The sequence below is a fragment of the Stigmatopora argus genome, chromosome 12 (genome assembly GCF_051989625.1).
Source record: "Stigmatopora argus isolate UIUO_Sarg chromosome 12, RoL_Sarg_1.0, whole genome shotgun sequence".
In the NCBI taxonomy this organism is placed as follows: Eukaryota; Metazoa; Chordata; class Actinopteri; order Syngnathiformes; family Syngnathidae; genus Stigmatopora; species Stigmatopora argus.
In genome coordinates this window covers 5,359,433-5,386,543 of record NC_135398.1, presented here as the reverse complement: position 1 = coordinate 5,386,543, position 27,111 = coordinate 5,359,433, and the positions used below count along the sequence as shown (strand labels likewise).

The window sequence follows — 27,111 nt, the reverse complement described above, 5'->3', positions numbered from 1 at the left end:
GTATCTGTGTGTACAATCTTCGCTCTTCGGTTCTGCGTCTGCGCGCTTGCCACCACTGTTAGGTTATGGTCAAGATTAACACTCGCATAAGCTTAATTCCGGACAAGATTTTCATAATAAAAGACCCTCATAAAACACATGGATTGTTTTCCCAAGGCTTCGCTCACCCATCGTGTCAAATATAAAGATGGTATTGAAATACTACATTAATTGGTGATGGGATAATACACGAGCGTCCCCAGATAAAAAAGGGGGAGGCTCTTTCAACCCCGCCCCCCGCGTCGCTGTCTTCTAGGAGGGTCTGAGCCCCCCAGCAACATCCGCGTCCGCCTCTTGAGATGGGCCGAGAGAGATCTGGCTTTGGTCGGGAGTCGTTTCGCCGCTGATTTCAAGCCAAAAACGAATGACGGTGGCCCCGCCGCCGCCTGTGTTATACCCGCCCGGTGTGCGGTAGTCGCAGCCGCAGAACGCTCCGGCAGGGCTCGGTGGATGCGTTGGTGCGTTCAATGTCCCCCGTTCATGGAGTGAACCGTTCTTTGGGTGGCGTGTGATGATAGGAGACACGATGACGCTCTTGTCTCTTCTGGGTCGGATCATGCGCTATTTTCTCCTCAGGCCGGAGACGTTGTTCCTGCTATGCATCAGCCTGGCGCTGTGGAGCTACTTTTTCCACACGGACGAAGTGAAGACCATCGTCAAGTCGAGCCGCGATGCCGTGAAGATGGTGAAGGGCAAAGTGGCCGAGATGATGCACAACGAGCGCCTGGGAGGCCTCAGCGTGCTGGACGCCGAGTTCTCCAAGACCTGGGAGTTCAAGAGCGACAATGTGGCCGTGTACTCCATACAAGGCAGAAGAGATCACATGGAGGACCGCTTCGAGGTGCTGACTGACATCGCCAACAAGAGTCACCCGTCCATCTTTGGCATCTTTGACGGGCACGGCGGGGAGGTAAGTGAGCCGTGGGCCTCCCTGATACACCTGAATGCGTCATTCTTAAGTAGACCCAAAGTACTTGGTCCGCATCTTGGGATGCAGGATGGAGAGTGGGGGTGATGAGGATAGCACATTAGTATATTCTTACTATTTTTTTAATAGAGCAGTAGTAGATTAACTACATAATTCCTCTTTGTCAGACAGACTAGCTTTCCACCCAAACCACTGCATTGTTTCTTTGTGTGCACTGTGCACCCCCCTTCCTGCTGGAGCCATCACAAAGAAAGTGTGTGTGTGTGTGTGTGTGTGTGTGTGTGTGTGTCTGCATGAATTGTCTTCCTTCCATTCCCTCTGCATGTCTAAAAGCTCAGTAGATTTCATGTTATCAGTCTGGGTATCCTGAGACAGCAAAACCATCTGTCACCACCACCGGTATTCCAAAAGGTCTAAAAAAAAGAGTGGTCCTTTGACACAGGAGTTAATTTATTCCGTAACCACATTCACAATTCAAAACAAGCCTATCTAATCATCTTTCCGTGTTGAAATTAATGAAATTGCCGTGAATCATTTTTTTTCTCAATTAAAGTGAGATTGGATTGGATTGGATAACTTTATTCATCCCGTATTCGGGAAATTTTGTTGTCACAGTAGCAAGAGGGTGAGGATGCAGAAATAGGAAAGGCATTTGAGACATAAATAGATAGGTAATAAGTAAGTTAATTATTAAATACATGAATAAATATATAAACAAATAAGCGTGCTGCTGAAATATATATATATCTATATATATATATATATATATATATATATATATATATATATATATATATATATATATATATATATATATATATATACATACATACACATACATATAAGCACATATATACATACACATAGATGTACATGCATGCATACGGTTGTGTTGTGTGTTTGTTATTAAAGAGAAAGATGGTACTATATATATATTATTGCAATGTAGGACAAACTTTGAATGGTGACATAGTTCAACAGAACGTAAATAAAGGCTGCAATTCATTTCATTGTACTGCTTTATTTACGGTTCCTTATTTGGCATATTGGAAGCCATATGATTCAGTCATGCGCATTCATAGGGCAGTTCAAACAGTATTTTCTTTACTAGTACTTTAGTCAGAGGGGGAAAAAAATCAGTCATATGATGTCTCACAAAACACAGAATTTGTGTCACTTGCCAGCTAAAAATAAACAAATAAATAAAATAGAAACGGGAATTTAGATATTTAACACTCGTGGCTAATAGAGAAGTGTCATAGTTATACAACTAGACTTTTCTGATCTTTCTATTGATTTAATGCCATGTCATTGTGACATGCATTTGCTTCGATAAGTTCCTCTGAATAGCTTTCCGCAAACATGTGGTTTAAAAATGTAACAATCTCTAAACCATTTATTTTAAGGGTAATGTTGTCATATGAATTTATGTGTATGTATTTAGAAAACATGCCCTGCTGACCTTAAGAGATTGGTCAACACCATTTAAGGTAAAAAAAACGATGCTCATACATTCCAATTCATAATTTTAAACGATGTGAAGTATTTTGGGGTGTTTATACGGAAATCATGCAATACACTTGTGACTTGGCTAGCCTGACTATAATGTTTCTCAATCTTCTGAGCAAGCAGAACGAGCGAGAGAACAAGAGGGCAAGCGGAATGGAGCATAGTTAATAATTGAAGAGTGCTCAATATAAGTGACTGTAAAATGAAATGGGTTGATAAAAGCTTTTACATTATTTTGGGAAACTCCAAGTAAAGCTTCAGAAATGAAGTAACTGGGGAAAAGTAATACAACCATATTTGTGATTCAGCATCTGCACTCTTCTTTTGTTGTGCTTAACCACTTATTTTGTTCCCCCAGGCCGCAGCAGACTACGTAAAAGCCCACCTACCCGAAGCCTTGAGGCAGCAGCTGCAGGCGTTGGAGCGAGAGAGGAAGGAGAGCTCCTCGTCGTACGCCGGCGTCCTGGAGCAGCGAATTCTGAGCGTAGATCGGGAGATACTGGACAAGTTATCTGCTAACCATGATGAAGCCGGTCAGTACAGAAGAAGCTGGAGCACACAAAAAGATGGAGCACATTCATTTAAAAACTATAACATGTAAGAGCAGGACTATGTTGAGAATAAGATTTGTTTACCATTTTGTACAAGTATTTTCTAAACCACTTTGAACACACACTAAAGGTAATGTAAAGAATTTGTGACTTCAACCATTTGACTGTTTTTAAACATCTTTTCCAGGAACCACATGTCTGGTGGCACTTCTGTCAGACAGAGAGTTGACCGTGGCCAACGTTGGAGACTCCCGTGGCGTCCTGTGTGACAAAGACGGAAATGCCATTGCCCTGTCACATGACCACAAACCCTACCAGCTCAAAGAGCGCAAGAGAATCAAGAGGGCGGGTAAGTTAAGAGGAAAACTATTAGCAGTAGTGACCATGATGGATGTGCTGTCAAAAGCAGTGTTCTTTAATTAAACCATGGCACACACTTGTCATGAGAAAAATGTCCAGACAACAATGCCATGTATGAATACATCATTCTTTATATACTGAAAAATTTACTTTAGTTGAACATAAAGCTATTATTCTGTTGTATGAAGCTCAGGAGAATTCTATCCAATTCTAATTGTGATTTTCTGTCATTTAATAGTAGAAAATTGTTCTACCAGTGTCCCTAAGTTTTATTTATTTATCAATCAATCAATCAATCAAAAGGCTTTATTGTTATCATACACAGCTGCGTATAACAAAATTGGTGCTACTCCACAAAGTGCGTTTTCCCAGTGAAAAAACACAAATAAGTAATATAAATAACAATAAGATCCAAACTGGAGAGCAAATTAATTAATCAATCGAAAGCCTTTATTTTCATCATACACAGCTGCGTATAACGAAAACCCGTGCGCGCCGCCATCTTGGATCCTCCCATAGTGAGTAATGGTAAAAATGTTCAAGCTAATAGGAGAATTGGATACAAATATAATGGATTTTCAAGTGGCAAAATTGATCATTTATGGTTAAGGTTGTCTGGAGGTAAACATTTTTAATGCCTGAGTGCCACCTCCTGGTATGGCCTGACACAGCATTTTGAAATGCTTCCGTAGGAGGCTTCATCAGTTTCAATGGTTCCTGGCGAGTCCAGGGAATTCTGGCTATGTCCCGCTCCCTCGGCGACTACCCGCTAAAGAACCTCAATGTAGTCATCCCCGACCCGGACATCATGACGTTCGACCTGGACAAAGTGCAACCGGAGTTCATGATCCTGGCATCCGACGGCCTGTGGGACGCATTCAGCAATGAGGAGGCGGTGCGCTTTGTCCGCGAGCGCTTGGACGAGCCGCACTTTGGGGCCAAAAGCATCGTTCTGCAGTCCTTCTACCGCGGTTGCCCAGACAACATCACTGTCATGGTGGTCAAATTCAAAAGTGGAGCGGGCAGTAATAGCAAGGCAGGGGACTAGGTCTTAAGAACTGTACAGAGACAAGATCCAGCACGATTATTGAGTGTACGAGCGGAAGAATCAAATTCACCAAAATTAGTCAAGGGAGCCTAAATACGTACCCATTAATAATTGCCTCAAAGATAAGGACCAGCATGTATTGTTCCAGTACTCCATTGCTGTTTATGACTGGGGCAGCTCCACTGGAGCTACTTCAGTGGAGCCTATGGTGAGTGCCTAATTGTAAATTATAGAAAAACACCAGCCTTTTTGCTGCATTTCAACAATAGAATCATCTACCAGATTTGCTCCAATAGTGGCATCTGCCCTAATAGATCCTCGACTTTAAAAGCAGGCACGAAACAAAAAAAGCCCTACGCTTCGATTAAAGACCAAAAAGCAGACTTGTTAACCACTAGACCAGAGGTGGCCAAGTGTGGTCTGCCAGATAGGGGCTCTCGAAGACCGGTCTTGGCCACCCCTGCACTATATATTGACACCATAGAAGTTTTCTGAGCAATTGACCATAAAGAAAGGAGTTATTCTACTTTTAAAAAGAACAAACTTATTTTTTAAGGCAAAAACCGAATGGAAAATGAGGTCAGCAAGGAGCTCCACAGAATGTTTTAGAGTTCATTTCTCTCAAGCACTAACAATTGATTCTACAAGTGATGAGCAACAAAGATTACTCTTCGGTGACTAATGGAGGCTGTAATACAATCCATCTATTTGTTTTCTATAGCACCGGTCCTCATTTTTGATGAAGCCTACTGATTCTGCGCCAGAGGCGGTTTACACTCTGGACTGTAGCAGGGTAGAAAAACCTCTTTCACAATTACATCAGATGTGAGCAATTTGAAGTCTTTATTTACCCTACGAATTATGTTTTGGGGATGTGGAAGGAATGTAACAGAGACGAAAAAGTCATACAATGGAGTAACTCAAGTCCAAGAACATTTAAATCTTATATAAAGGGAAGGAATACATAAAAATAGATTGTCTTGTAAGATGCCTGATACTCTAGAGTTGAGTTAAAAATATTCAGTGTACGACATGAGGAAATTGGAGTGTTGGATTTAAATAATTGTTAATCTGGAATAATGTGCATTTCCCCAAAATCTGACTAGAACTTTATTTCCATGTCATAATACAGCAGTGCCTTGAGATATGTGTTCAAGACTGTATCTCCCACAAGTATACTAACCAGTATGATAAAGACACCCCATCATGCATGGAGATTATTACGAAATGAGAATATTAGTGGTAGAAAAAACAAATAGATGCTTGCATTATTAGATTGCCTGCCTGCATGTGTTGCTCCACCATTTGTGTTCAAATATCATTTGCATTAAGGTTACAAACACAGCAACACTAAATCTGTCTAATAAGTTTTGCATTGTTTTCTAGCATTAATGATTATTTTATTTGTTCATATGCAAAAAAAGGTCATTCTTTTTGTTTAGTTTGAAAGGCAGAAACAATATAAGGCTTCATGTTGTTTTTTAAGAATTTTACACGGTCTGCTATGCTACTTTGTTGTAATGTTACTTGAGTGTTCTGCTACTTTACTGCACTTGTACATCAAAATTTCCCTTAAAAGTCAAAGCAAAATAAAAAAATCAGTCAGTCATATCTCAAGGCACCGAGGCACAAAAATTAAAATAAACTTATATTTGTAGAAATAACATTTAAAAGCAAACTATCTGATGAGGTTTATAAGCAGTCCTTATTCGCACATCCCTTAAACACTGTGGCAGCTGCCATGAGAATGTTATTGATGACGTATGATGTTGCGCTGCAGTTCAGTCGGACACAGCAAAGTAATGTGAGAAGACCCTGAAGCAATATACTGTACAACCACTGTTGTCAGCAGCGATACATTTCAAGCAAAAGCTACGGTAAACCATGACTCACGGTTCACTGAAATAGATCTTATGTTCTCACTGAAATTGAATCGGAAATTTGATCACAAGTTCAGCATCACGCCGCAATCCACATACATAGAAAACGTAGCATTTTTACCACAAATATTGAAACTATTTTTGTTGATAAAGGCTTTCATGCAAAAATCCAAATGGAGTCCCTTAAAAAGTGGCTTTTTTTTTAAAGAAACATCAAAATGTTTATATTTTTCTTTTTAAACTACCTTATATGCCTTATATTTATTGAGTTTTTTGTCTCAAGCAGGTTGCCAAATCTGTGTACTGTATATTCATATTGTTTTTTTTCTGCTTTGCAATAAAATCTATGCTCATCACTTTACTCTGTGCCTTATTATTAAAAAAAGGGGCAAGAGGAACTAAATGGCCATTTTCAAACATGTAATTAATCAAAATAAATGAAATAGGTTACTAAAAGTGTTAAAATTAGACAAAAAAAATAGGCTGACTCACATTGGCCCGCTATATTCCAGTGGATTATAATAGAGAAAAACTTCCAGACAGTTGGATGAGGTTTTCTTTAGAAGTACTGTTAATCCATCACAATACAATTAGTTCTGACATCACTGCGATGCCCGTGTGTCGCTTAACAGTAAACAACGTCAACAGAACGCACGGCTGTGAAACCCAAATCCCCTTCAAAGTCCAACCCTGAACGTCCATATGACAACTTGTGCCAGCTGGGCGTACTCAGAATAGTCTGGATATGATCGCCAGTGTCTGGTGACCACAAAACCCACCGAGTCACATTCCCGCCTCACAGGAACACTTCAATAATCACGTCAAAGACTCACAGTTGGGACTGGATTTAATCAGGAACACAGTTGCATATTAGCGTTAAACTCCTGGAGTTTTGCATCTAAAATGGGTCAGCAAGGTTCCAGATCGCATTCGGAAGCTCGAGTGATTTTCCAGCGTTCGGGTAAGGTGGATTTGTCGCACAAGGCAGAGGCGAGCTCTTCTCGAAGCCAGGTCGTAGGCATCCAGAAGGCGGTGAGCCGTCGCCCCGCGCAACGACCAGCACCCGAGAGGCCAGGGCTGGTGTATGTCGTGGACAACCCGACCGGTGGAGTGTGGGTCAAGCCAAGAGAGCAATGGACTAGGACTTGACCCCAGATGGGAAGTGAAAATCAAATGATTTGCAACACAAATCCAATTGTGTTGGCCTTTGGATTTGGCGTCCACAAGGCGCAGCAGATCCATAATGATTGTCTGCTGGTCCACCGTGAGGTCAAGCGGATCAATGACTTTTATTGATTTAGTCAAGCGAGACTTCAAGTGGTCAGTGCTGGACTTGACTGGAGAGAACACGAGGCCGGGAGGAAGACAATTGGTGCATCAGCTGAGGGAAACTATTTTGTTTACATGCAGACTGTGTAGCTGTGTTTTGGGGAACCAATCATACGGTACACAGTCCTCTACGGTGCATAAATACAAATGGAATTTTATTTTTATTAAAAGTAGTTGGGATACCCTGGCCAGGTAAAAAACTGAATGTTGGTTTAATTATCTTGTGTCACACATTTTTACTCCAATTTTTGCATGATCGTGACCATGATATGGAACAGAGAGTAATGAGCGACTTCAATGAGTTGTACAGAAAGTACCCTTTTTTTACAGACGTAACTTAGATCTGTTTCAAGATTGTTAGATATTTATACAATTTTGGCAGCATTTCAAGAGTTTTTTTAATGTTTAACTTAATTTTTATGTGAACAAGGGTGTGGAAGTTGAATGGGGAAATGACTTTTCTTTCTTGGTCACAAGCCACAAGATGTTTATAAAGCTTGTTCTTAAAATTGTGAGCAAAAAAAAAAGTAAACTATATTTTTCTGTGACATATATACAATCAGTCTATACTTTTCTTTATGTTGATTGTAAAATGTTGTGTAAACCCGTTTGTTGCACAACTAAAAATGCAGTACACATTTCAATATACTGCTTTGACACTTGACATAGTTTTCTAACAATAAATATACCACTTCTGTTTTGAAAAACTACATGAGACAAAATGTTGATTATTTTTGTAATACTGGCATTCTACTGTTAGAGTTTATTTGGTTTTGCAGTTATGTCAAGTAAACTTAAATTGTGTACATTTTATATTACATCTGGGATACCAAATTGTTATCAAGTTGTTCTGTAACTACTCTCAGGTGGCTGGGGTAGTCTCCAGCACCCTGGTGACGCCTGTGAGGATAAGCGGTACAGACAATGAATAAATACTAAATGAGTATTGCAGCAGGTTAACAATAAAGTTCAAAAAGAAGTGCTGCAGTGTCTGACGGTTCTTTGGCAGGCTTTGACAGGAATTTTCATATACTAATTCCAGCAAGCAGCAAGTGAACCTGAGTTTGACTCAGCCATTGTTGTCAGAATTTTTTTAAAAAAGTGTAACCAAGGAAGTGTGAATGCAATTTAAAACATAATGGAAGTCTCTTTCCTGGAAGATCAATAAAGCACATCTTCAGCAAAAGAAAAAAATGAAGAGCAGTAGTTATATACAGAAATGTTTTGCTGTCACACCAGAATAAAAAAAAAAGTTTATGTGAAAACAGGTTGGAACATGACTCTGAACTTTTAACTCTCCTGGCATGGTGACAATAGAATTTCATGGGAATGTACCTTACAAAGTGAACTACGTGAAGTCACTCACTAGCCAACTGTGCACAGTTGTCATTCATTTATTCATACATTTTAAATCCTTCATTCATCAGTGGCATCAATTTATTTTAATTATTTTAACATTCTAACATGGTTCCATGCCATTCCTACTTGAAATGAATTGAATATCTATCGCTGTCAATCACAACCTGAGTGAACAAGATTTGATTTTTAATAAGAATGATTTTTTTTTTAAATTAAATTCCAAATTTGATGATTGTACTGATTCAAATGCAAAAAAAGTCTTTCGATCACAGGTGTCAAAGTGGCGGCCCAGGGGCCAAATCTGGCCCGCCACATCATTTTGTGCGGCCCGAGAAAGTAAATCATGAGTGCCGACTTTCTGTTTTAGGATCAAATTATAATGACGAGTATAGATGTATATTATATTTCCTGATTTTCCCCTTTTTTTTCAAGAATAGCAATTTTTTTAATCATTTTTTTTCTTTTGTGTTTTTAGTTCTAAAAGCATTTTGTAAATTCTAAAAATAAATATATAAAAATATTACACAAAATACACATTGTTTTATATCTATAAAAAAACTGAATACTTAGGGCTTTTGATCCAGTTCTTATAAAAAAATCTAAATATTATATCTAAAATGGCCCGAGTGAAATCGAGTTGACGTTAATGCGGCCCGTGAACCGACTCGAGTTTGACACCCTTGCTTTAGATTAATTACATAAGAATGTGTTCTGTGTCTATTTATCATACGTTTGTGCTTATCTCTGTTCTATCCCAGAGTGGAGTTGATATGGTTAAAAAGCGTACAGTGCACTTTGTCCACTGTCAGCTGAATTAATGGTTCATCTATTCAAATCCAAAGCCAGCCTCTCTCCGCGGAATATGACGACATGAAATGAACACACCTTGAAAGGCATTCAAGCAGGTAAAACGTGCAAGCACACATTCGAAGCAAGCGCTTTGAAAGGAATTGAAAACCCGAGCATTCCCCGAATGGGGCAACGGGGATCTTCGCAACCCGAGGCCCGGGTGCTCATCCTGGGTCTCGACAACGCCGGCAAGTCAACCATTTTATACAAACTGAAACACGACAAGTCCTTTGGCACGGTTCCCACTATCGGCTTCAACGTGGAAATGCTCGACGTGAAGAAGAACAAGAAAAACTTGGCTCTTACCGTGTGGGACGTTGGCGGCCAGGCGGAAATGCGACGCCATTGGCGGAGCTTCCACCAGGACACGCTGGCCGTCGTCTTCGTGGTGGACAGCGCGGACCGGAAGCGCATGACGGAGGCCAAAAGGGAGCTGGAGAACACCCTGAAGAGCGAGCAGCTCCGCGGACGTCCCTTCGTCGTTCTCGCCAACAAGCAGGATGTGGATGGTGCCATGACCGTGAGTGAAATCCGAGACAGCTTCGATCTGAGGAGACTTTGCGCGGATAGGGACTGGTTTGTCCAGCCCTGCTCCGCGTCCACCGGCTTTGGGCTGCAAGAGGCTCTCAGGAAAATCAGCCACATGGTTAAACTCCCATCAGAATCCGCTGCTAACGTCAAGGAGAACTTGAAGGACACCATGAACTACATAAAAGCCAAGTCTTCTAGACATTGAGTCTGGTTTAGGTTTAATAATAATAATAATAATAATAATAATAATAATAATCGGACATAGGCTTTGTCATCATCATTGACTCGACAAAAGCCTAATTGGAACAGGTTGTGATCAGGGTGGTATGGGTCCCCGACAATGTTCCTGGCTCTGCTGAGGTAACGAGGGAATGAGGTTTCTATAATTAAGGTTATGTTCCTCGTCAACCTTTTAAGAAAGAACCCAAACCCGTCATTAAAATTGACATGGTTGTGGTTTTTAGACTTTATGTCAGATGTGACCTACTGCTTGGAAAAGAGGGTAGTCGTATTAGGCCCATAATATTAATATTAATGAAATTTTACACAACTTTAAAAAGTGTGCTGAAGCTGAACTACTGAATGGGCTCATCTCTTCTAAAATTCGTAGGTATTCTAACATTTCTACAGTATCCTGATTAAGTGTCATCCAACTTTACATGACTAGACTCGCATTTGGTTGGTAAATGAAAAAAACCAACCTTTTTTTAATTATGCAACCAGTTCAACAAATCAAATCTTTGTACCATGCTAATAATTATTTAAATTTAATCCGATAAATAAATATATAATAAATAAATAAATAAATACATACTCCAAGATATTTTCCCTGCAATTTAATTTACCACAGTAACTTCAATGCACTATGATACATGGACCGAAAAAATACTTTAAAAAAAGGCACATTTTCAGAATCACATACTGAAGCAAATAAAATGGAAATGTTTCAAGTTGATTTCAATGCATATACAGTATTTGCACTGCAAACCATGTTTGCTAATCATTAAATTAATTTAAGAAAACAGCCTTCCTTTTTTCCACCTTCATGCAAAATCTCCATGTTTGAGCATCAGCCTCAAATAAACCACGTTTGCTATAAAAACATATCGCTGGTTTAGGGAACATCATGAGACATACCTTGTGGGTTTCATGTGGTTTTGAGGGCTAAAATAGGCCTAATGCAAAGTTATCTGCATTTAGATATTAGTCACTTATCCATCAACAACACCGAATTGCATTAAAACAACAATTTATGCAGCGTTAATGGTACCTCATTTGAGTGTTTTCTTGTTGACCAAATTCTTTATACGTAAAGTCGAGTCTTATTTCAAGAGACATCATGGATTTTGTCCGATGGAACACTGGTGCTGTCCATGCCGTACCGTCTCTTCGTACGTTGGTAGATGCTTGCACTGGTCATACGTGGGTAAATGAGCCGTGGTACTGCCTTCCAAGAGGCTGTCCGGCGTGGAACTCTCAACCAGAAGCTCCTGGGACACGTTGACAGTCGTGTCTCCGCCGTGGTCCGGGCTGAGCTGTCTGGATCGGGAACACAACACGCGCTGGACCAAGTATCCCAAAGCGAAGAGAAGCAGCATGATGAGAACGCCCGAAAGTTTACGTGTCACCATGGCGACGTGGTAGTAGTCCTCGACCTCCGAGGGGTCGCAGCAGCCGGTGGCGTTTCCCCGTGGGCAGCATTCTTGGTGGTCCCGACAAGCAGTCAATCCGCATCTTAAGTTAGGGAGCGTGCCCGGAAAACAACACACTGTGGTGAGCAGAGTCATCAGTTGGTATTGGTGGAAAAACATCATTGAGAACAATAAAAAGAGAGAGAGAACGAGGGGGCATCCGACCGACGAGTCACTGACGCATCATCAGTCCACGGCGGAACATCTCGCTCTCTGCATGTCCCACTCGCATGTGATCTGCCACACAAAAGCCCAACAGATTTATTATGCACTTAGTGATCTCATTATAGCTTTCAGTGAAATGCAACCAAAAGCCTTACATGTGTATTCATTTACTCGGAAAGTAAACAGGCGCCAGGGAAATCGACTGTTTGGGTACCGAGCACTGAAAGATAGGCAATGACTTATCATAGTGAGGGACATAATAGATTTTAGTACCACGGTCAGTGCCTTGTACACCCCAAGGAATATTGATCAGGGAAGCTGACGAGAGCTGCAGGAAATTCGCAGACGAGTATTTTTATGGCACACATTGAAAGCCTAGAAGGATAAAAATTTAATGGATTAAAAGCTTGGTGTCTAAGCAGTCTTGGGCTGTAAAATGGACCCTAGTGGTTTACTTCAGGTGCGTATTGTTGGGAATTAGATCAGTTAGGATGCTTTGAGCAGGCCAAGATTATCAAGAGGGGTTGGGGAGAAAACAATTGATTTTTGGGCATTTTGATTTGATAGCATACATTTTCCAGTAAAAGATGAAAGTTTGTAGGAAGTTAAAATGGAATATTTGCCTGAAATGAGACCCTTCTGCTATATAGTGTGATTGTTTTGCCAATTTTGAAGCATTTTTTTTCTCCACAGACCTGACAGATTTGATTTTGTATCTGCAGCTTACTGCTTGTTCAATGTGTTTGTAGCCATTGGAGAAATTATATAGGGACATATAAAAGGGTTTTGTCATTCATTTACCCTTTCAAAACAAAACAGGTTAGTTTTAGTATTGCTGCTTCTATACATTGTTAGCTGTAAAATAAGGGTAATGTACATACTGATTGTATGTTTTGTCTTTCAAACCCTTCCGTGCTACATGAGGCACCTCTCACAACAAACAATCAATAGTGACTATGTATATGATGGGCTGGTTGTGGGTGGTAATGGAAGGAAGTGCTCCTTAATGGCATCACTCTTCCGTGTAGAACAGCCAGTATGTTGGATAGATCCGTAGATGGCAAATGGGTAAACAGTATGTTTGTGTACTTTAACAGAACAAGACCACACATTGCTCATATCCATTTGGTGCCCTAGAGATAATGATTCTGAGTGCCGTAACCCATTAAATTGTTTGTCATTTTGAGTCCCCATCAATATAAATGGAGAAATGTTTAAAATGGGATGAAAAACAAAAACCCAGGTATTGTAAAATATGTATATTGAAAGATTTGTCAGCCAAAAAAAACAAAAACAAGCATTAAGCCAATAAAGACAATCATGTTTTCTCCGTCGTGTCAGATATTCTTGTGTGAAATACATTTTTGCCGTTATATCCTCAACCAAACTGGAGATCCTGGTGGAATTTATTGAACAGTGAGAGGGCCAAGTTGGACAATTCTCTCTGAAACAGAACATAGGGAAGAGGTCAGTTTTCTGAAAAGAGTAAATCTGGTTTATAATGCACTTAAGGATTTTAAGTGGCAATTGCTATAAACAAAATAAAATGGGGAATTAATGTGACACACCCCCAATTACTCTGTCCTCACCTGCTTTGTAGCCCGTTTCTCTCCTCAGACCAGAAGAGGGCTGCTGGGATTGGTGGTTTTGGAAACGTCCAGGGTGAACACGGATGGTATGAGTCGGTTGACTGACTTTGTTCTGTGCAAAATTCCGCCCTGAATTTGGCATCAGGCTCGTGTCAGTATCTGGCTTCTTTTCCTCCCTGGCAGCCGATGGATGACAAGTTTTACAGGCTTCATGATCCCCATCTGCTGACCACCACCTGTACATGTAGATCAACTTTGGGGTTAAAATTGTACTCTATTTTAATGCTCATCTGGATGCTGTAATTTGAGATTACCTGCCGTCAATAAAAGAGCAAGCCCTGTTTTGAGAGGTAAAAGATGATGAGTCTGGAACAGCTCTCAACCAACAAGTGATATAAATCTTAAAAAAAATAAGCCTATTAAAAGTCATTCACAATTATAGCAGGCTGCAAATACCAATAAAATTGCTTAATACAAACAGTTCTATTTTTTTTTTCCCAGACACCCTTTGGTAATCAAAGCCCTTATGTTGTCCTAGATTTTTCCTAATTTTATCATCTGTAACATTTAGTATCCAAATTGCGCCGGACACAGGCACAGCTACATTTCCTTTGTATAATTTGTCTGCCAAATCAGTTTGCAATCATGACTATAGGCCCCACTCTGTTGTTTATTCAGACTTCTATTACACTCTACTGCCGCTTACTGGCTACTCATGACATGACAGAAATCTGACTGACTAGGATAATTTAACAAAGGCTACTTCACAAAATACAGGGGATAAAACACAGGTGTCCAAACTGGTGCACAATGGTCACACGGCTGCTGAAGAGGATGAATTTTCACCAATGAGGTGTCTTAGGTGCAAGCGGATTGAAGTCTGGTGTTCCTGCAACTTATATTTCTTCATTTTAAGAGCTATAAAACATAACACAAACTCCCCCAAAAATAATTGGAATGCATTTACACTACTAATTCAGGTTCAATACTTTTGTCAAGTCGAGGTTCACCTGAGTGCTGGGATCCTGGTGGAACCTGAATGCCTCAAGCTGAAACTGAAGGGTGTGTCCCTCAATTCTGGGTAGGAAGTGAGAGCTGGAGTTTGTTAGGTAGGCATCCAAGAGACAACTAATGCAGTAAAAGCAATCAAATAAAAAGGAGTCATTCATTTTGCTTCTAAAGTGTGAACTGATGCTTCAGAGCCGTGCAATTTCAGCGCTCACCCATTACGATCAATAAAGTCGTATCTCAACGCAGCATTCGAGTCTGGGCCGGTCGTGGCAGTGCATTGCTCAATGTAGACGCGCAACTGCTTGTGCTTCCGAACCAAGACTGAAACCTCAAAGTGCATCACCTCACCCACAAAGTACGCTTGTGAGTGCCTCTCAAACATCCAGTTGTCTGAAATTAAAATATATATAGTATACACAAGAAACAGAGTATTATGTCCACGCACCCGTCATAAGGCGCATTTTGAAGTCAAGGTGATTAGCTGCTGAAACCACTGAGACTGAAGGAATCCAGGCGGGATGCAGGGAAACACCATTCACAGAATACCTCCTGCAAATATTATATAGTTTGAGGATCTCAATTCACAGGTGAAATATCTCATCTTGGCATTCAGTTAAGGCCCCGCAACTCTAAAATTACCTGTCAAAATGGCACTCGACTGGAATATTTGCTCCCTCCAATCGAAACAAGCCTTCAGACAGCTCGGGTGAGTAGACCAATACATTGGAATAGATTATTTTGTCTTGAGTTGACTGCAGGGATGAAAAATAGGTTTTAACATCAATATGGCATTCATTTATTTACTATAAAATTACACACATTCCTGCTTTGATTATCAATTTAAATATGCAAATATAAAAAGGATACCAATAGTTTCATAAGATTTAACTTGAACTTATCACATTTGATTAAAACAAGAAAAGAAAACATAGATGTTTAATGTGAAAGTTATTTATAAAAAAAAAACATGAGCATAGGAATTCAAAAAGGCAATTTTGCAAACTTATAGTACCTACCGAGAGGCGAGTTCCACAATCAAGCAGGTCAGCCAAAATAGTCATTGTCCCTTCATCACCTGTTGGACTCGCACGGCATGATGGACTTCCGCCCGCCGGGTCGGTACCGAGACGTAGATGTTCCGGGTTCACATGAAGACCGGTGTCGAACAAGTCAGCCTGAACCACGAGCTCCATAGAATCCGAATAACATCTTACCACCACCGCTTTTGGTTGAGCACCATGTTCCTGTTCCTGTTCCTGTTGTTGTTGGTGTGAAGGGAAATAAGACTGGACTGAACCTGAAGCAAAGTTGGGCCTCTGAGCTGATCCTCCTCGGTCGTAGGACGCCAAATTGTATCGTAGGCTTTCTGTGAGGGTGAAAATGGCGAGGAGGATGAAGACTCTCCACCAGGTGGAAAAAGTCATTTTGAAGCTCAAGTTTGCCAAAGGGTGATTAAGCCTCACCACTGTGAGTTTCTTAGCCCACAACAATATATAACAATGCCACCCAAGTGCTGACGGCAATAAGATTAACAGAGTTTCTTCTTGTTGTCTGGTGTTTATCAAAATTTAACACCTTTGGCTCCGCCCACAATTAGACGCAAATTGGAAACAGGTGTGTCCACAAAGGTCACCATAAATGCCTTGGGGAAAAGCACTCTGAGCCAATATGGAAGGTTGTGGTCAATTGTCAACCATTTTGCTTTGGGGCTATTCAATAAACTTTAAATTCGAGTTGATTAGGCGTGTATTTCCAAATTGGAGTAGATTACCCAATTTTCAGCCAGTTTTCAAATGGTTTTGTTTGCCCTAAATTTCAGGATATGATGTTAGTGCATGATCAAGAAATTTATTACAATGGGATTGGATATTTAAAAAAAATGACATTGTGATAAGCATAGCACTGGCTATACAATACACACAAAAGTGGCTAATATTTGGAAAATATGTAAGAGTAAGCTATAAATTCACCATAATAAATACAAATTAATTCAATTTAATACAAATTAAAAAAGAACGCATAATGAATTAACTGCATTTAGCTTCTTTCTTTCCCAACCTAAGTTTAAATGTGCATTATTCTGGCTATGGTATATTATTTGTACCATATATATATATATATATATATATATATATATATATATATATATATATATATATATATATATATATATAAAATCTGCAAAATGTGGTATAATTTCAAATGTATATCTATGTATATCTAAATAAGGAGGTCATTCCACACATTTAAAATGTTTATTTCATTCTTTACAGTCATTATACAGGACATTTATCCACAAAGAATACAATACAAAAACCAAGTGGACTTTATGCTAAAAGATAATGACCCCTCTGATTACCATCCCTTCTGTCCATTAACCTTTATATGACACAAAATAGACAAGTTTAGTCTGAGATTTAGTTATTCAGTATATATTAATCAGCAGATTGAACCTCACATAAAACACGTTTTGATTCCGCTGAAAATGCCATTCATAATATCATCTGTGTGTTCCGGAGTTTTATATAATGTGAATGTGCAAAGATAAAGCTCAAAAAGTACAATGAAAGTGTGCACTGTAGCAGCAATTGTTTTACATCCAGTTGCATGTCTCAAAATGGTTTCATTAGTGTTGGAGCGTTGAAACGATGCTTTAAAATTAGCACTCCAGCACTCACTTTCTTGGATATCCCTGTGTCTCTCTAAAAAAATGTACCTTGCATAAAAAGAACCAAAGACTTTGGGTTACAAATTGAATTTTGCAATGGAATTATGTCAAGAAGATTCCCTTAACACTCTGAAATATGCCATGTTTAATCCAGCAGAGTAGAAAGTGAAAATCCTGTCATATGAGCCCAGTGGTGTGAGACTTTCTGTGCATGTTTAAACAGAGTATGGCATCATCTTTTCTCCAGAGACAGCACAGATGGACTTTCCGTGGCAACACGAGTGACAATCCATGGAGTGGGTACTACGTTGGATGGCGTGCAAATGGACACACGGGAATTTATTTTGCGCTGCTTTTCTCAGCCTGGTGCCGTTGATGGCTTTGAGAATGTCTGTAGCAAGACAAAGACAAAGAACAGCTTAGGAGAAAAGTAGAGATCAGTGGTCAATTTTCAAGGCCACTAATGCTTTGAAGCCCTGACATACAATACATATTTTTCTCATTTCAGTTCATGGAATTTGTATTGGCATCACTGCTACCATGCAAATGTCAGATTTCAACCTCCCCAGGGCTATAATAATCAGCAGTGCTTGTTGATGTACTACATCAAGGGCCGCTTTAACGTCAACTTGATTTGGGCCGGACCATTTTAGATATAATATTTAGATATATTTTTTTATAAATGGATTAAAAGAACTGGATTAAAAGCCCTGAATATTCAGTTTTTTATAGATCTAAAACAATGTTTATTTTAGCTTTTGATAAATATATTTTTAGATTTTAAAAATAGATTTTTGAACTAAAAACACAGAAAAAAATGATTTAAAAAATTACAATTATTGATTTAAAAGGGGGAAAATCAGGAAATTTAATATACATCTATACACTTCATTTTAATTTGATCCTAAAACAGAAAGTCTGCACTCATGATTTACTTTCCCGGGCCACACAAAATGATGCGGCGGGCCAGATTTGGCCCCCGGGCCGCCACTTTGACACGTGTACTACATTATAGCAAAAGAACTGTTTCTTCGATCATCACATTTCAAATTTGGCCCTCGACATTGGCAATTTTCCATTTTTTATCGCTTATAGTCAAATCCAAACTATCTGAATGGGTTACCTAGTTAGGTCCTCGATGTCCACTAGCATGGCATCCTGCTCTACATGCTGCTCATCTCTTAGCAGTAGCAGTTGAACCAACTCCTCGTTTAAACCTGTAATGTACACATAGAACTGTGAAGCAGACAAGCTATTCAATACTTTCTTCAAATGAAGAAAATCCTGAATAAAAATAGTTAACTGTGGTCTGGACTCCAAACAAAAATGACTTATTTACTTACTCTGAATCTGTGAGTGCATGTCATTTGTGATGACTTGGAGCTGGCCCAGATTCATTTCCCTCATGTCGCCTTGTCTCAGATTTCTCTTCATCAACCCTTCATTGATGTGGGGAAGGTGGGGAAGCTGAGGGGAAAAAAGAGGAACCAAAAATATTGTTTTTCTACCCAAATGCTGCTATATTGTCCTAAAAACATCAACGCACTGGCGCACTAAGCCATGTTTGAGATCCATAGCTTTGCATTGAAGAGTCAATTGGGATTCACTGACCAGATCCGCCACAGGCGAACGTCTGTGCTGCTGGATCTGCCTCTCCACCTCCACCTGCATCCGTGCCATGGGCCTGGCCAGAGCTAGGGCCACCCGGGCCTCTTCTTGGAGCCTCCTCTGCACACGCCAAAACCCTCCGCAATCATCCAGCGGATCCGAGTCCTCCTCCGCCGTGTCTCGATCCGATAACGATGAGCTCTGCTTGCTCTGGGCGAGATGATTGGGATTATCGTGGTGATGCGCTCACACGACAATCCTTAAACTTAGACTACATACTGAAACAAAAGTGAGCATTGTAATCTTTGTGAAGGCAGCTTTGTGTTAACATAGCTCGAGATTTGCATATCATTTTGAGAATCATTTCTACTCTCGCTCCTGTTGCACATACCACAGGTGACAAGGGTGTATCCAGACTGGTTTCTGTCCTGCTGTCCTCGGCATCGCTTTCTTTGTCACTGCTGCTGTCGTTGACAAAGCACACATGCAGGTTGACCCCGCTGTGAAACCTGAAACGGAGACCAAAAAGGGCCAAAATATGTCAATCTAGGATAGGGGTGTCAGACTCAGGTTGGTTCGCGGGCCACTTTAACGTCAACTTGATTTCATGTGGGCCGGACCATTTTAGATATAATATTTAGATTATTATTTTTTATAAATGGATTAAAAGAACTGGATTAAAATCCCTGAATATTCCGTTTTTTATAGATCTAAAATAATGTTTATTTTAGCTTTTTTTATATATTTTTGGATTTTACAAAATGATTTTTGAACAAAAAATACAGAAAAAAATGATTGAAAAATTACAATTATTGATTTAAAAGGGGGAAATCAGGAAATTTAATATATATCTATACTCTTCATTTTAATTTGATCCTAAAACAGAACATCAGCACTCATGATTTACTTTCCTGGGCCACACAAAATGATGCGGCGGGCCAGATTTGGCCCCTGGGCCGCCACTTTGATACATGTGATCTAGGATAAAGAATACAGTAATTTTGTACTGTAAGCAGGTACAAAATGAATTACACTATTACTTGGCTAAACATCTCATCTACCCAGAGACAAAAAAAGCCTAAAATAACAGCGTGCATGCCCTCTACTGGCTGGCCCTGAACCTACAGGCAATAATAAGTCTGCAATCAATTGATGTAATTTACCAGCCTTGGGGAAAAAAAACATTGAAAAGGGGCTCCAAGAATCAATGCACTAGAAACAGAATCTACCCATCAAATTTTATTCTACGCTGTAATGAAAAACGGAAGAGTAGCAATTCTAATTCTGCAATTAATTTTATAATTGAAATAAAGCTTTATAGACAAAGCCTATCTCAGCCAGTAGGATGAAGGAAATTGAATCTTTGGGCCTTCATGCATGCATTCATACAACATTCATCAAGGACTTTATCATACTGAGAAGGCTCTGCCATTGTAAAACAGGGAGTGTGGCAAACATAGTAATTAAATATCCATGATGTTAGCAGGAGAGCGCATCAGCCAGTGTCGGGAAAAATAGGCAATGAGATCAAACACTTCAGTCAGAGTATAAAAGACAAAAAAATATGCCGCTGATCAAAACCTCGATACATCACACGCCCCACTCAAAAAACCCACCGAGAGGACGAGTCACTCTTGCTGCAGCTGGTGAAAATGAGTGGCTCGTCGTCATAGAAACTGCCCAGAGCAAGTTTCTGCCTGATGGACTCCCTCTCATTTCGCTGGGCCTGTCAGAAAAAAAAACAGGAAAAATATAATCAAGGATAGTTATGCAGAATGGATAATGCTTGCCATACTAAAAAAGAAACACTATATAAATCTGGCTTTTACATATTCTCAAATGTTCATTCTTGCCATTTTTCCTTTTTAGTTTCCTTAATGAAGTTTATTTAGCTACTGCAATACAGTTAGGTGCAGTAAAGTATAATACATTTTACAGACAAAGTCTGTTTCCAACAATATGTCTGATACAAATTGCCCTTTAAAGCCTACACAGTAGATTCAGACGGGGGAGAAACTGCCCTCGAAGTGCATCATGGGATAGACAGACAACCTTATGGATGATATAGGAAAAAGCATGAAGGAATGATGAGGCACATTCAACCTTGCCCTGATTGAAGCCTTTCTAAACAAGCCACAAATGCATTTTGGTTGTACTACAACATACACTAATGTATCCTGATTTCTCAACCACCTTTATTATCCTTCAACTATCCATCACAGTCACATTATTCCATCTGTGCGCTATATTACTGCTTTTTATAATGAACTAAATATGAAAAACGCCGCATCAGCGGGACATCAGAGTCTAATTTTTTTGCGCATAATGAAATTCATATCCCAAGGCTATCTGTGTGTGTGACAGATGGGGTTTTTTCTCAGCCAAATACACGCATGTGGCGGCACATAAAGTGTTAAACGGGACAATAAAACACATGATTCTCACAATCCATCCCCATGTGTACATTTGACTTGGAAACGAATGGGTTTTGACAGGTTGAAATACAAATGTCCTGCTTAGTGATAGGAAATCTAAGCAGATGACAAAAAGAACACACCCGCTGCCGTAAAGCTGAATCATCCCCAGCATCACGCCACTCATGGGTACCAAAGACGTAACACCTGAATATGTTGTCCACTACTCCGACAAGACATCACAGACACACACACACACAGGCACATAAAAGAGGACACACCTGGTAAACGCGTTTCTCCTGGTGAACCATCCTTCAGCGCATCGCACTGAACACACAAGCACAACCTGCCCTTCTTCTACACTGCAGTGGCGCTGGACCCAGGAGACCCTCTCATATACTGCAAGAGGGGGGATGTGAGAGGAGGAAGCGTGGGAAGACAAATGCAGGAGAGGAGGGATGGAGGGAGGAGCTCCATCTTATCCAGATGCACAATTTGTTTCTCAATCTTCCTCATTTCCTCTTCTTTTCAAATCCGATTCAAATCTGAATTCGGTGTAAATGATAGCTGAACTATTGAATGAGATTGCAGTGCCTACGATGACCAATCAGTAATTTGTAATAATGGTATCAAGAAAAGGTCAGCTACACTGGGCGGGGCTGATTCCACTGGGCCATAAATCTTATGCCTGAGTACTGGTTAGCATTTCTGTCTTGCAATATTGAGGTTTGGTGTTCAAATCTAAGCTTCTATTAATTTATGAATGTTTTCTCTGTTCAGTCTCCTTCCAAAATTTGAAAACAAGCTCATAAATAGTCTCATCATCCCAGAAATATGAAAAGCACAACCTAAGGCTCATGTGGAATGGCGAGAAATGCATTAAAAAAATACACAAACCGAAAGAAATTGACATTTCCACATAAATACACAAACTACCGGACATCCAAACACATCCAGACTTCATCCAGCTCTGAGTGCTGTGTCACAGAAAGGCATGCTGGGTAAACAACATTACAGTTTGAGTCATCTCCCCGGCTTCATTGCGTCAGATGACTATAAATATATCTGGTGTTTCTCAGAGGAGCAAACACTGAGCAACATTGTGCATTTGCTTTTAGACTGTTAATACACAGTAGTCCTGCCTATAATCATATTTCTTAATGCAGTGAAATCCTTACTAGAGGAAAACAAAGTAAGACCATCCACAATAGTGCCGGTCACTTGATATTTAAGATATTCATTAAGTATATGCACAACAACAATCATCCCCCCCGTCCCCCCCCCCCCCCTCATTAATAGTACATACATGTGAAATATTTTTGGTTAGGTCAATATAATTATTCAATCTCTATCAGTAGGCATTTCAAACAATGCTGGGAATATTAATATATTTCCATATTTTACAATCAATAAACTGGCGACTAGTCGAGGATCCGGAAGATGAATGATTGAACAATCAATCATATACTTGCCACATTGGGCTCATTGTGAAAATATCGTCATATAATTAACAATATACCAATGGTTGACTTTTTCTTTTGGAATTAAATCACAATTTTTTTCTCATGACTCCAAAATGTTTTATGCCTATTTATGTATTGTAGGGGTACTGAATCAGACAGGTGTTGTTTACTTTGAGTTTGGTGAGATAATTCAGGGATCTCAGCATTATTCTGTTCCACTCCACAAAGATATTTGAAAGCAGCCCTACAAATAAAAACCAATCCTCACCAAGATGCTGGACAGTCTACGTTCTCCTCCGTTGTAACAGTCCTGAAGCTCCTCTGCCCAGCTGCGACTGTTTACCATGAAGCCCCTTTCAGCTTCTGCGTTCTCCTCCTTCTCAAAATCCATCCACCAGGGGCCCGTTCCGGCCCTTCCCATAAACACCTCTTCCATGTCGACATCATAGTCCTCCTCCATGTAAAGGTTTTGTAGAGTATAATGCACAGATAATCTGAACAATCTGCTTTTATGTTCCCTAGGATGACAGAGGAAAGGAAATTTAACACAAGTGGAAACATGCATGTAGTGACTGCAAACGCTTCAGATTATGAAAATAACACAGTGTTCCTAACACAGCACTCACCTTCATTGTAGACAGTCTGGCTCCTAAAGTAGTTCCAGTACAGCAAATGAAACAAGAGCTTCCTCTCCCGTGCTTAATAGGACTTAGAATAGTATCATTGGAAGGTTGCATTAGGTGAGCTTTGTGAGGTTCACTGCCCTTCTGAGAGAATCACAAGCGTACATCCCGGCGTTGGCGATAACGCATGAACTAGGGTGGTCACGCGGCCTGGCTTCACTGATGTGCAAGGATGCGCCCAGAGGAGATGGCACCATGTGGAAATATATATCGGAACGGACAGAATGGGGTGGAGGGTGCATGCGCACTATCCAGGCCAGGCAAGTTTTACAATGGGAAAATAAACAAGAGGCACAAGATTATTCCCTTTTCACCTCAGTTAACACTTGATATTTCTTGCAACTTTGAAATATAGCTGCATTGAATTTTATGTTTAAAACAAGCATTCACAACATTAAGATACTTGCTGTAACCAATGTAAATACACATACAATACTCTGAATTTTTTTTTTTTAAACGTAACGGTCAATGGGAAACCACAAGTTAAACTCATTGTACAATGATAGACGTCCAATACATCTAAACCAGAAGGGCTGATGGCAAATGAGTAAACTCTCCTCAAAAACTGCTGGCCAAAGGATCTAAAGTGCTATTTTGTACAGGACATGCTTGAACTGCCAGGAGCAAGATTTGACCACTTAAAATTCAACCTCTTGGCAAAAAGGTCTTAAACTCAAGGCTTGGTGATAAAGGCAGATCCTCAACTTTAACTGGATGGTGGCAGTTTCTATCATTAATCTTTCACGTGAATTAAACCACCATATATATATACATATACAGTTAATATTGTACTTTATGATTGATGACCAATTATACAGTACAATAACTACATGTGCAGTGACAATTTATATAAATTGAACACTCACTTTTTTAGTGGAAGGAATTAGGAGCACAGTACAAAAACTATTTTATTTTATTACTTGCTTCTAAAATCAAAACTAGTTCTTCCATTTGCACACAATACAAGTCATACATTAGATTTCCTGATTCAGTTAAGAATTTGGTTTTGAACACCAAACCTTGAGTTACTCATAAAGCATTTAACACATTACAGAGTTATTCTGAAAATATTTTATTTACTGCTGTCACACAAGAAAAAAGCATCAACAGAGCTTAAACACAAAAACAAGCAATGCTTACAACTTCCTATGGTTCAGCATCATCCCACTCTTCCCAGTCTAAGTCTTCATCCTCCTCTTCGGGAAACCAGGGATGGTTTTGCCAGTACTGGTAACCTAGAAGTGGCCTGGAATTGTAAGCAGTGCGAGGTACGCTTTCAGGTTTGACAACATTTGGCCCACTGTCATACAAAATCTCTTGGGCAAAGGGACTGCTGGCATAAGGTGTGAAGGTCTTGTCCTGTGGTGGGGTTCTGTGTCTACACCGTCGTTTGGCTACTGTAGTAGGGGGATGAGAAGGCATAGTTTGAGGCGCAACATTTACGCTGGGTGGAAGTTTTTTAGCAGGCATATAGGTCCAAGTGGTTGGCTCAGGCGTTGTTGCAGATGGAGGCGGCCTTTTTGTAGGGGACATTGTTGGTTTTGGCCATGAGGAAGGTTTATGGGGTTGTTGATCGAAATAATGAGGTAAAGGACAGAGCGCTCCAGGTGGGTGGCAATAGGGAGCGGCAGGGTTCTGTTGGTAGTTCGCATACAATGGATGATGCATTCGATGGTAAGGATAGGACTGAGGGTCAGAGTGTTGTGGGTGGAGGGGATTGTAAACATATTGTACGGATGGATACATGCGAGGATTGTTTATGATATGCAAGTAGTAGAGGTACTTTAAATAGTTATGATAGTGTAGGTAGGGATCATGGCTGAGGGAGTACTTTTCCATTTCACGCTTAGACCGGTCCATATTTGGGGGAAGTTCAGGGATTTGTTGTTTGGGGGTCATTGTGGGAGAAATAGCACAGATGAGTGTAATGGAAGAGTCCAGGAAGATCATTGGCACCACGTAATAGCCATTCTGAAACAAGTGGGGGTGAAAGGTTGGACAACAGAGAGATTAAATTTGAATTTGGAGGAGGAATATGCTAGAGAAAGGTTAGAGTCAAAGAAAAGCTGCATTAATTATATACATACTTCCATTATCACATTGCAGCCGCGGTAGGGGACAACCAAAACGAGACCCCGCGCATTCTGATAGAGGGTATAGCCACAAGATTCCGGCAGCTCACTCAATCGTAGTTTACGGCCAGCACCTGAACACAAAACCAAAGATCAAGCCACTCAGAATTAGTTTGTTTCTGTAAAATGAAGAAAAATTGTGACAATATATACATCTTCAAAAAGATAGTCTCAGAGGCAGTGACCATACCCAAGTCAAGCTCCAAGTTTGAAGCTCCAGGTCCCATGACTTTTAATATCATCTTTAGCGGGCCACACTGCAAAAAGGGCTGCGTGTGGCGCCATTCTGTTTCAACTTCTTTGAGCTCCTTCATTCCTTAAGGGGAGAGAAATCAAACTACTAAATTCTTTATAGCAAGAAAGCAGGAAGATCAAACTTAGTACATTTGGATTTATTGATACATTTCTCTTGAAAATGTTTGAAGTTAATTTATTCATTTATTGCAGTCCTTGTGTGTCAAATCTACCTCCTTACAAATCACGACTTCCAATTAATTAAATTACATAACCAATAGTTGGGCAATGGGAGTTTCCATTCATCAACCAATTGGAGAAAACAGTTAAGCAAAGTTTCATAAGGACAAAAAAAAGAAAAAAATCTGCATTGGTAAGATGCACTTTAAATGATTTTGCCTGGCAATTTTTGACTAAATTTCATCTATAAATGTATTTTTCCTCCGAGTTAAGACATTAGGTTAACATTAGGAGGGGTCTTACCAGACACATCAGACTCCGAGAAGGACGAGCTTAGGTGGGGGTCGAGTTCTTTCCCATTGAAGAGAATCTTACCCGGCCTCATTCCGAGCTCATCGAGGGCCAAATTCCATGATGAGATTTTACCGATTGCCTTTTGTGGAAAAGAGCTGACACCCAGAACGAGGGAGCACAGAAGCAAGACAACTACAACTCCACGACATGAGGCATGTGGTCGTAAAGCTTCTGCCATCATCCTTGGTGACACTCGCTCACCAATCACAAGTGGTGGAAATGCCCAACTATGAGCCAACCTGGCTGACAGTCATCTCTTAAGAGAAAAAGTTGTCAAGTTCTAGCTCACACCTGTGCTCCTTACGAGTAGAACAGGTGAGCTCATTAAGGACTACAATCTCATTGGTCATCTTTCTTGGCTCATAAGAGTCCATTTTTAACTTTCAATTGAGAAAGTGGAACTGCTCATAATAAATTGTGACTCATCTACATGGGAAGAAAAACAGTTTTTAACAACATGCTGTTATTAATGAGTTTTTATGCTATGAAAACATATCTCTATAGTTTTACTAATATTTTGATCAGACAAAAAAATG

The 27,111-nt window shown here is 40.0% G+C and overlaps 5 protein-coding genes across 7 annotated transcripts; 2 read left to right on the top strand and 3 right to left on the bottom strand.

Moving 5' to 3' along the window:
- The first annotated feature begins 256 nt into the window (after positions 1-256).
- Positions 257-6,676, top strand: ppm1la (protein phosphatase, Mg2+/Mn2+ dependent, 1La). Of its 2 annotated transcripts, XM_077614722.1 has the most exons (5): positions 299-497; positions 616-949; positions 2,835-3,009; positions 3,215-3,376; positions 4,080-6,676. In XM_077614722.1, the coding sequence occupies exons 1-5, from the start codon at positions 490-492 to the stop codon at positions 4,433-4,435; spliced, it is 1,035 nt and encodes a 344-aa protein (XP_077470848.1). In that variant the 5' UTR covers positions 299-489; the 3' UTR covers positions 4,436-6,676. The 2 variants fall into 2 exon arrangements, with proteins under 2 accessions (XP_077470846.1, XP_077470848.1); XM_077614720.1 differs by having other exon boundaries at positions 257-949.
- A 3,195-nt stretch (positions 6,677-9,871) lies between these two features.
- On the top strand, positions 9,872-10,618 carry arl14 (ADP-ribosylation factor-like 14). The gene has a single exon (XM_077614723.1). The coding sequence runs from the start codon at positions 9,977-9,979 to the stop codon at positions 10,586-10,588; it is 612 nt and encodes a 203-aa protein (XP_077470849.1). The 5' UTR covers positions 9,872-9,976; the 3' UTR covers positions 10,589-10,618.
- Positions 10,619-13,549: 2,931 nt separating this feature from the next.
- LOC144086190 (zona pellucida sperm-binding protein 3-like) lies at positions 13,550-16,432 on the bottom strand. The gene is made up of 8 exons (XM_077616036.1): positions 15,856-16,432; positions 15,479-15,591; positions 15,285-15,388; positions 15,052-15,229; positions 14,839-14,956; positions 14,143-14,228; positions 13,829-14,064; positions 13,550-13,683 (listed from the first exon to the last, which is right to left on the bottom strand). The coding sequence occupies exons 1-8, from the start codon at positions 16,261-16,263 to the stop codon at positions 13,646-13,648; spliced, it is 1,281 nt and encodes a 426-aa protein (XP_077472162.1). The 5' UTR covers positions 16,264-16,432; the 3' UTR covers positions 13,550-13,645.
- A 648-nt stretch (positions 16,433-17,080) lies between these two features.
- LOC144086189 (schwannomin-interacting protein 1) lies at positions 17,081-23,815 on the bottom strand. 2 transcript variants are annotated; one of them, XM_077616034.1, is made up of 8 exons: positions 23,619-23,815; positions 23,261-23,510; positions 20,732-20,841; positions 19,507-19,624; positions 19,119-19,325; positions 18,851-18,974; positions 18,631-18,724; positions 17,081-17,898 (listed from the first exon to the last, which is right to left on the bottom strand). In XM_077616034.1, exons 2-8 carry the CDS (start codon positions 23,450-23,452, stop codon positions 17,847-17,849), a joined length of 897 nt encoding a protein of 298 aa, XP_077472160.1. In that variant the 5' UTR covers positions 23,453-23,510; positions 23,619-23,815; the 3' UTR covers positions 17,081-17,846. The 2 variants fall into 2 exon arrangements, with proteins under 2 accessions (XP_077472160.1, XP_077472161.1); XM_077616035.1 differs by lacking the exons at positions 23,261-23,510; positions 23,619-23,815 and adding an exon at positions 21,811-21,977.
- A 916-nt stretch (positions 23,816-24,731) lies between these two features.
- On the bottom strand, positions 24,732-26,109 carry LOC144085969 (uncharacterized). Its single transcript, XM_077615673.1, has 3 exons — positions 25,998-26,109; positions 25,763-25,881; positions 24,732-25,646 (listed from the first exon to the last, which is right to left on the bottom strand). The coding sequence occupies exons 1-3, from the start codon at positions 26,047-26,049 to the stop codon at positions 24,822-24,824; spliced, it is 996 nt and encodes a 331-aa protein (XP_077471799.1). The 5' UTR covers positions 26,050-26,109; the 3' UTR covers positions 24,732-24,821.
- Between the last annotated feature and the right edge of the window lie 1,002 nt (positions 26,110-27,111).

Bases quoted from the DNA above. Each gene is read 5' to 3' on its own strand.
- ppm1la (XM_077614720.1), top strand. From the start codon at position 551: ATGATAGGAGACACGATGACGCTCTTGTCTCTTCTGGGTCGGATCATG. The intron at 950-2,834 runs GTAAGTGAGCCG...TTGTTCCCCCAG, and splicing joins TTGACGGGCACGGCGGGGAG to GCCGCAGCAGACTACGTAAA. The intron at 3,010-3,214 runs GTCAGTACAGAA...CATCTTTTCCAG, and splicing joins TGCTAACCATGATGAAGCCG to GAACCACATGTCTGGTGGCA.
- arl14 (XM_077614723.1), top strand. From the start codon at position 9,977: ATGGGGCAACGGGGATCTTCGCAACCCGAGGCCCGGGTGCTCATCCTG.
- LOC144086190 (XM_077616036.1), bottom strand. From the start codon at position 16,263: ATGACTTTTTCCACCTGGTGGAGAGTCTTCATCCTCCTCGCCATTTTC. The intron at 15,592-15,855 runs GTAGGTACTATA...TCATCCCTGCAG, and splicing joins ATTGTGGAACTCGCCTCTCG to TCAACTCAAGACAAAATAAT. The intron at 15,389-15,478 runs GTAATTTTAGAG...TAATATTTGCAG, and splicing joins GTCGAGTGCCATTTTGACAG to GAGGTATTCTGTGAATGGTG.
- LOC144086189 (XM_077616034.1), bottom strand. From the start codon at position 23,452: ATGGAGGAGGACTATGATGTCGACATGGAAGAGGTGTTTATGGGAAGG. The intron at 18,975-19,118 runs GTCAGTGAATCC...TTTTCCCCTCAG, and splicing joins GTTCGCCTGTGGCGGATCTG to CTTCCCCACCTTCCCCACAT. The intron at 18,725-18,850 runs GTAAGTAAATAA...TGTACATTACAG, and splicing joins CATGCACTCACAGATTCAGA to GTTTAAACGAGGAGTTGGTT.
- LOC144085969 (XM_077615673.1), bottom strand. From the start codon at position 26,049: ATGATATTAAAAGTCATGGGACCTGGAGCTTCAAACTTGGAGCTTGAC. The intron at 25,882-25,997 runs GTATGGTCACTG...TTTTGTGTTCAG, and splicing joins AAACTTGGAGCTTGACTTGG to GTGCTGGCCGTAAACTACGA. The intron at 25,647-25,762 runs GTATGTATATAA...CACTTGTTTCAG, and splicing joins GCTGCAATGTGATAATGGAA to AATGGCTATTACGTGGTGCC.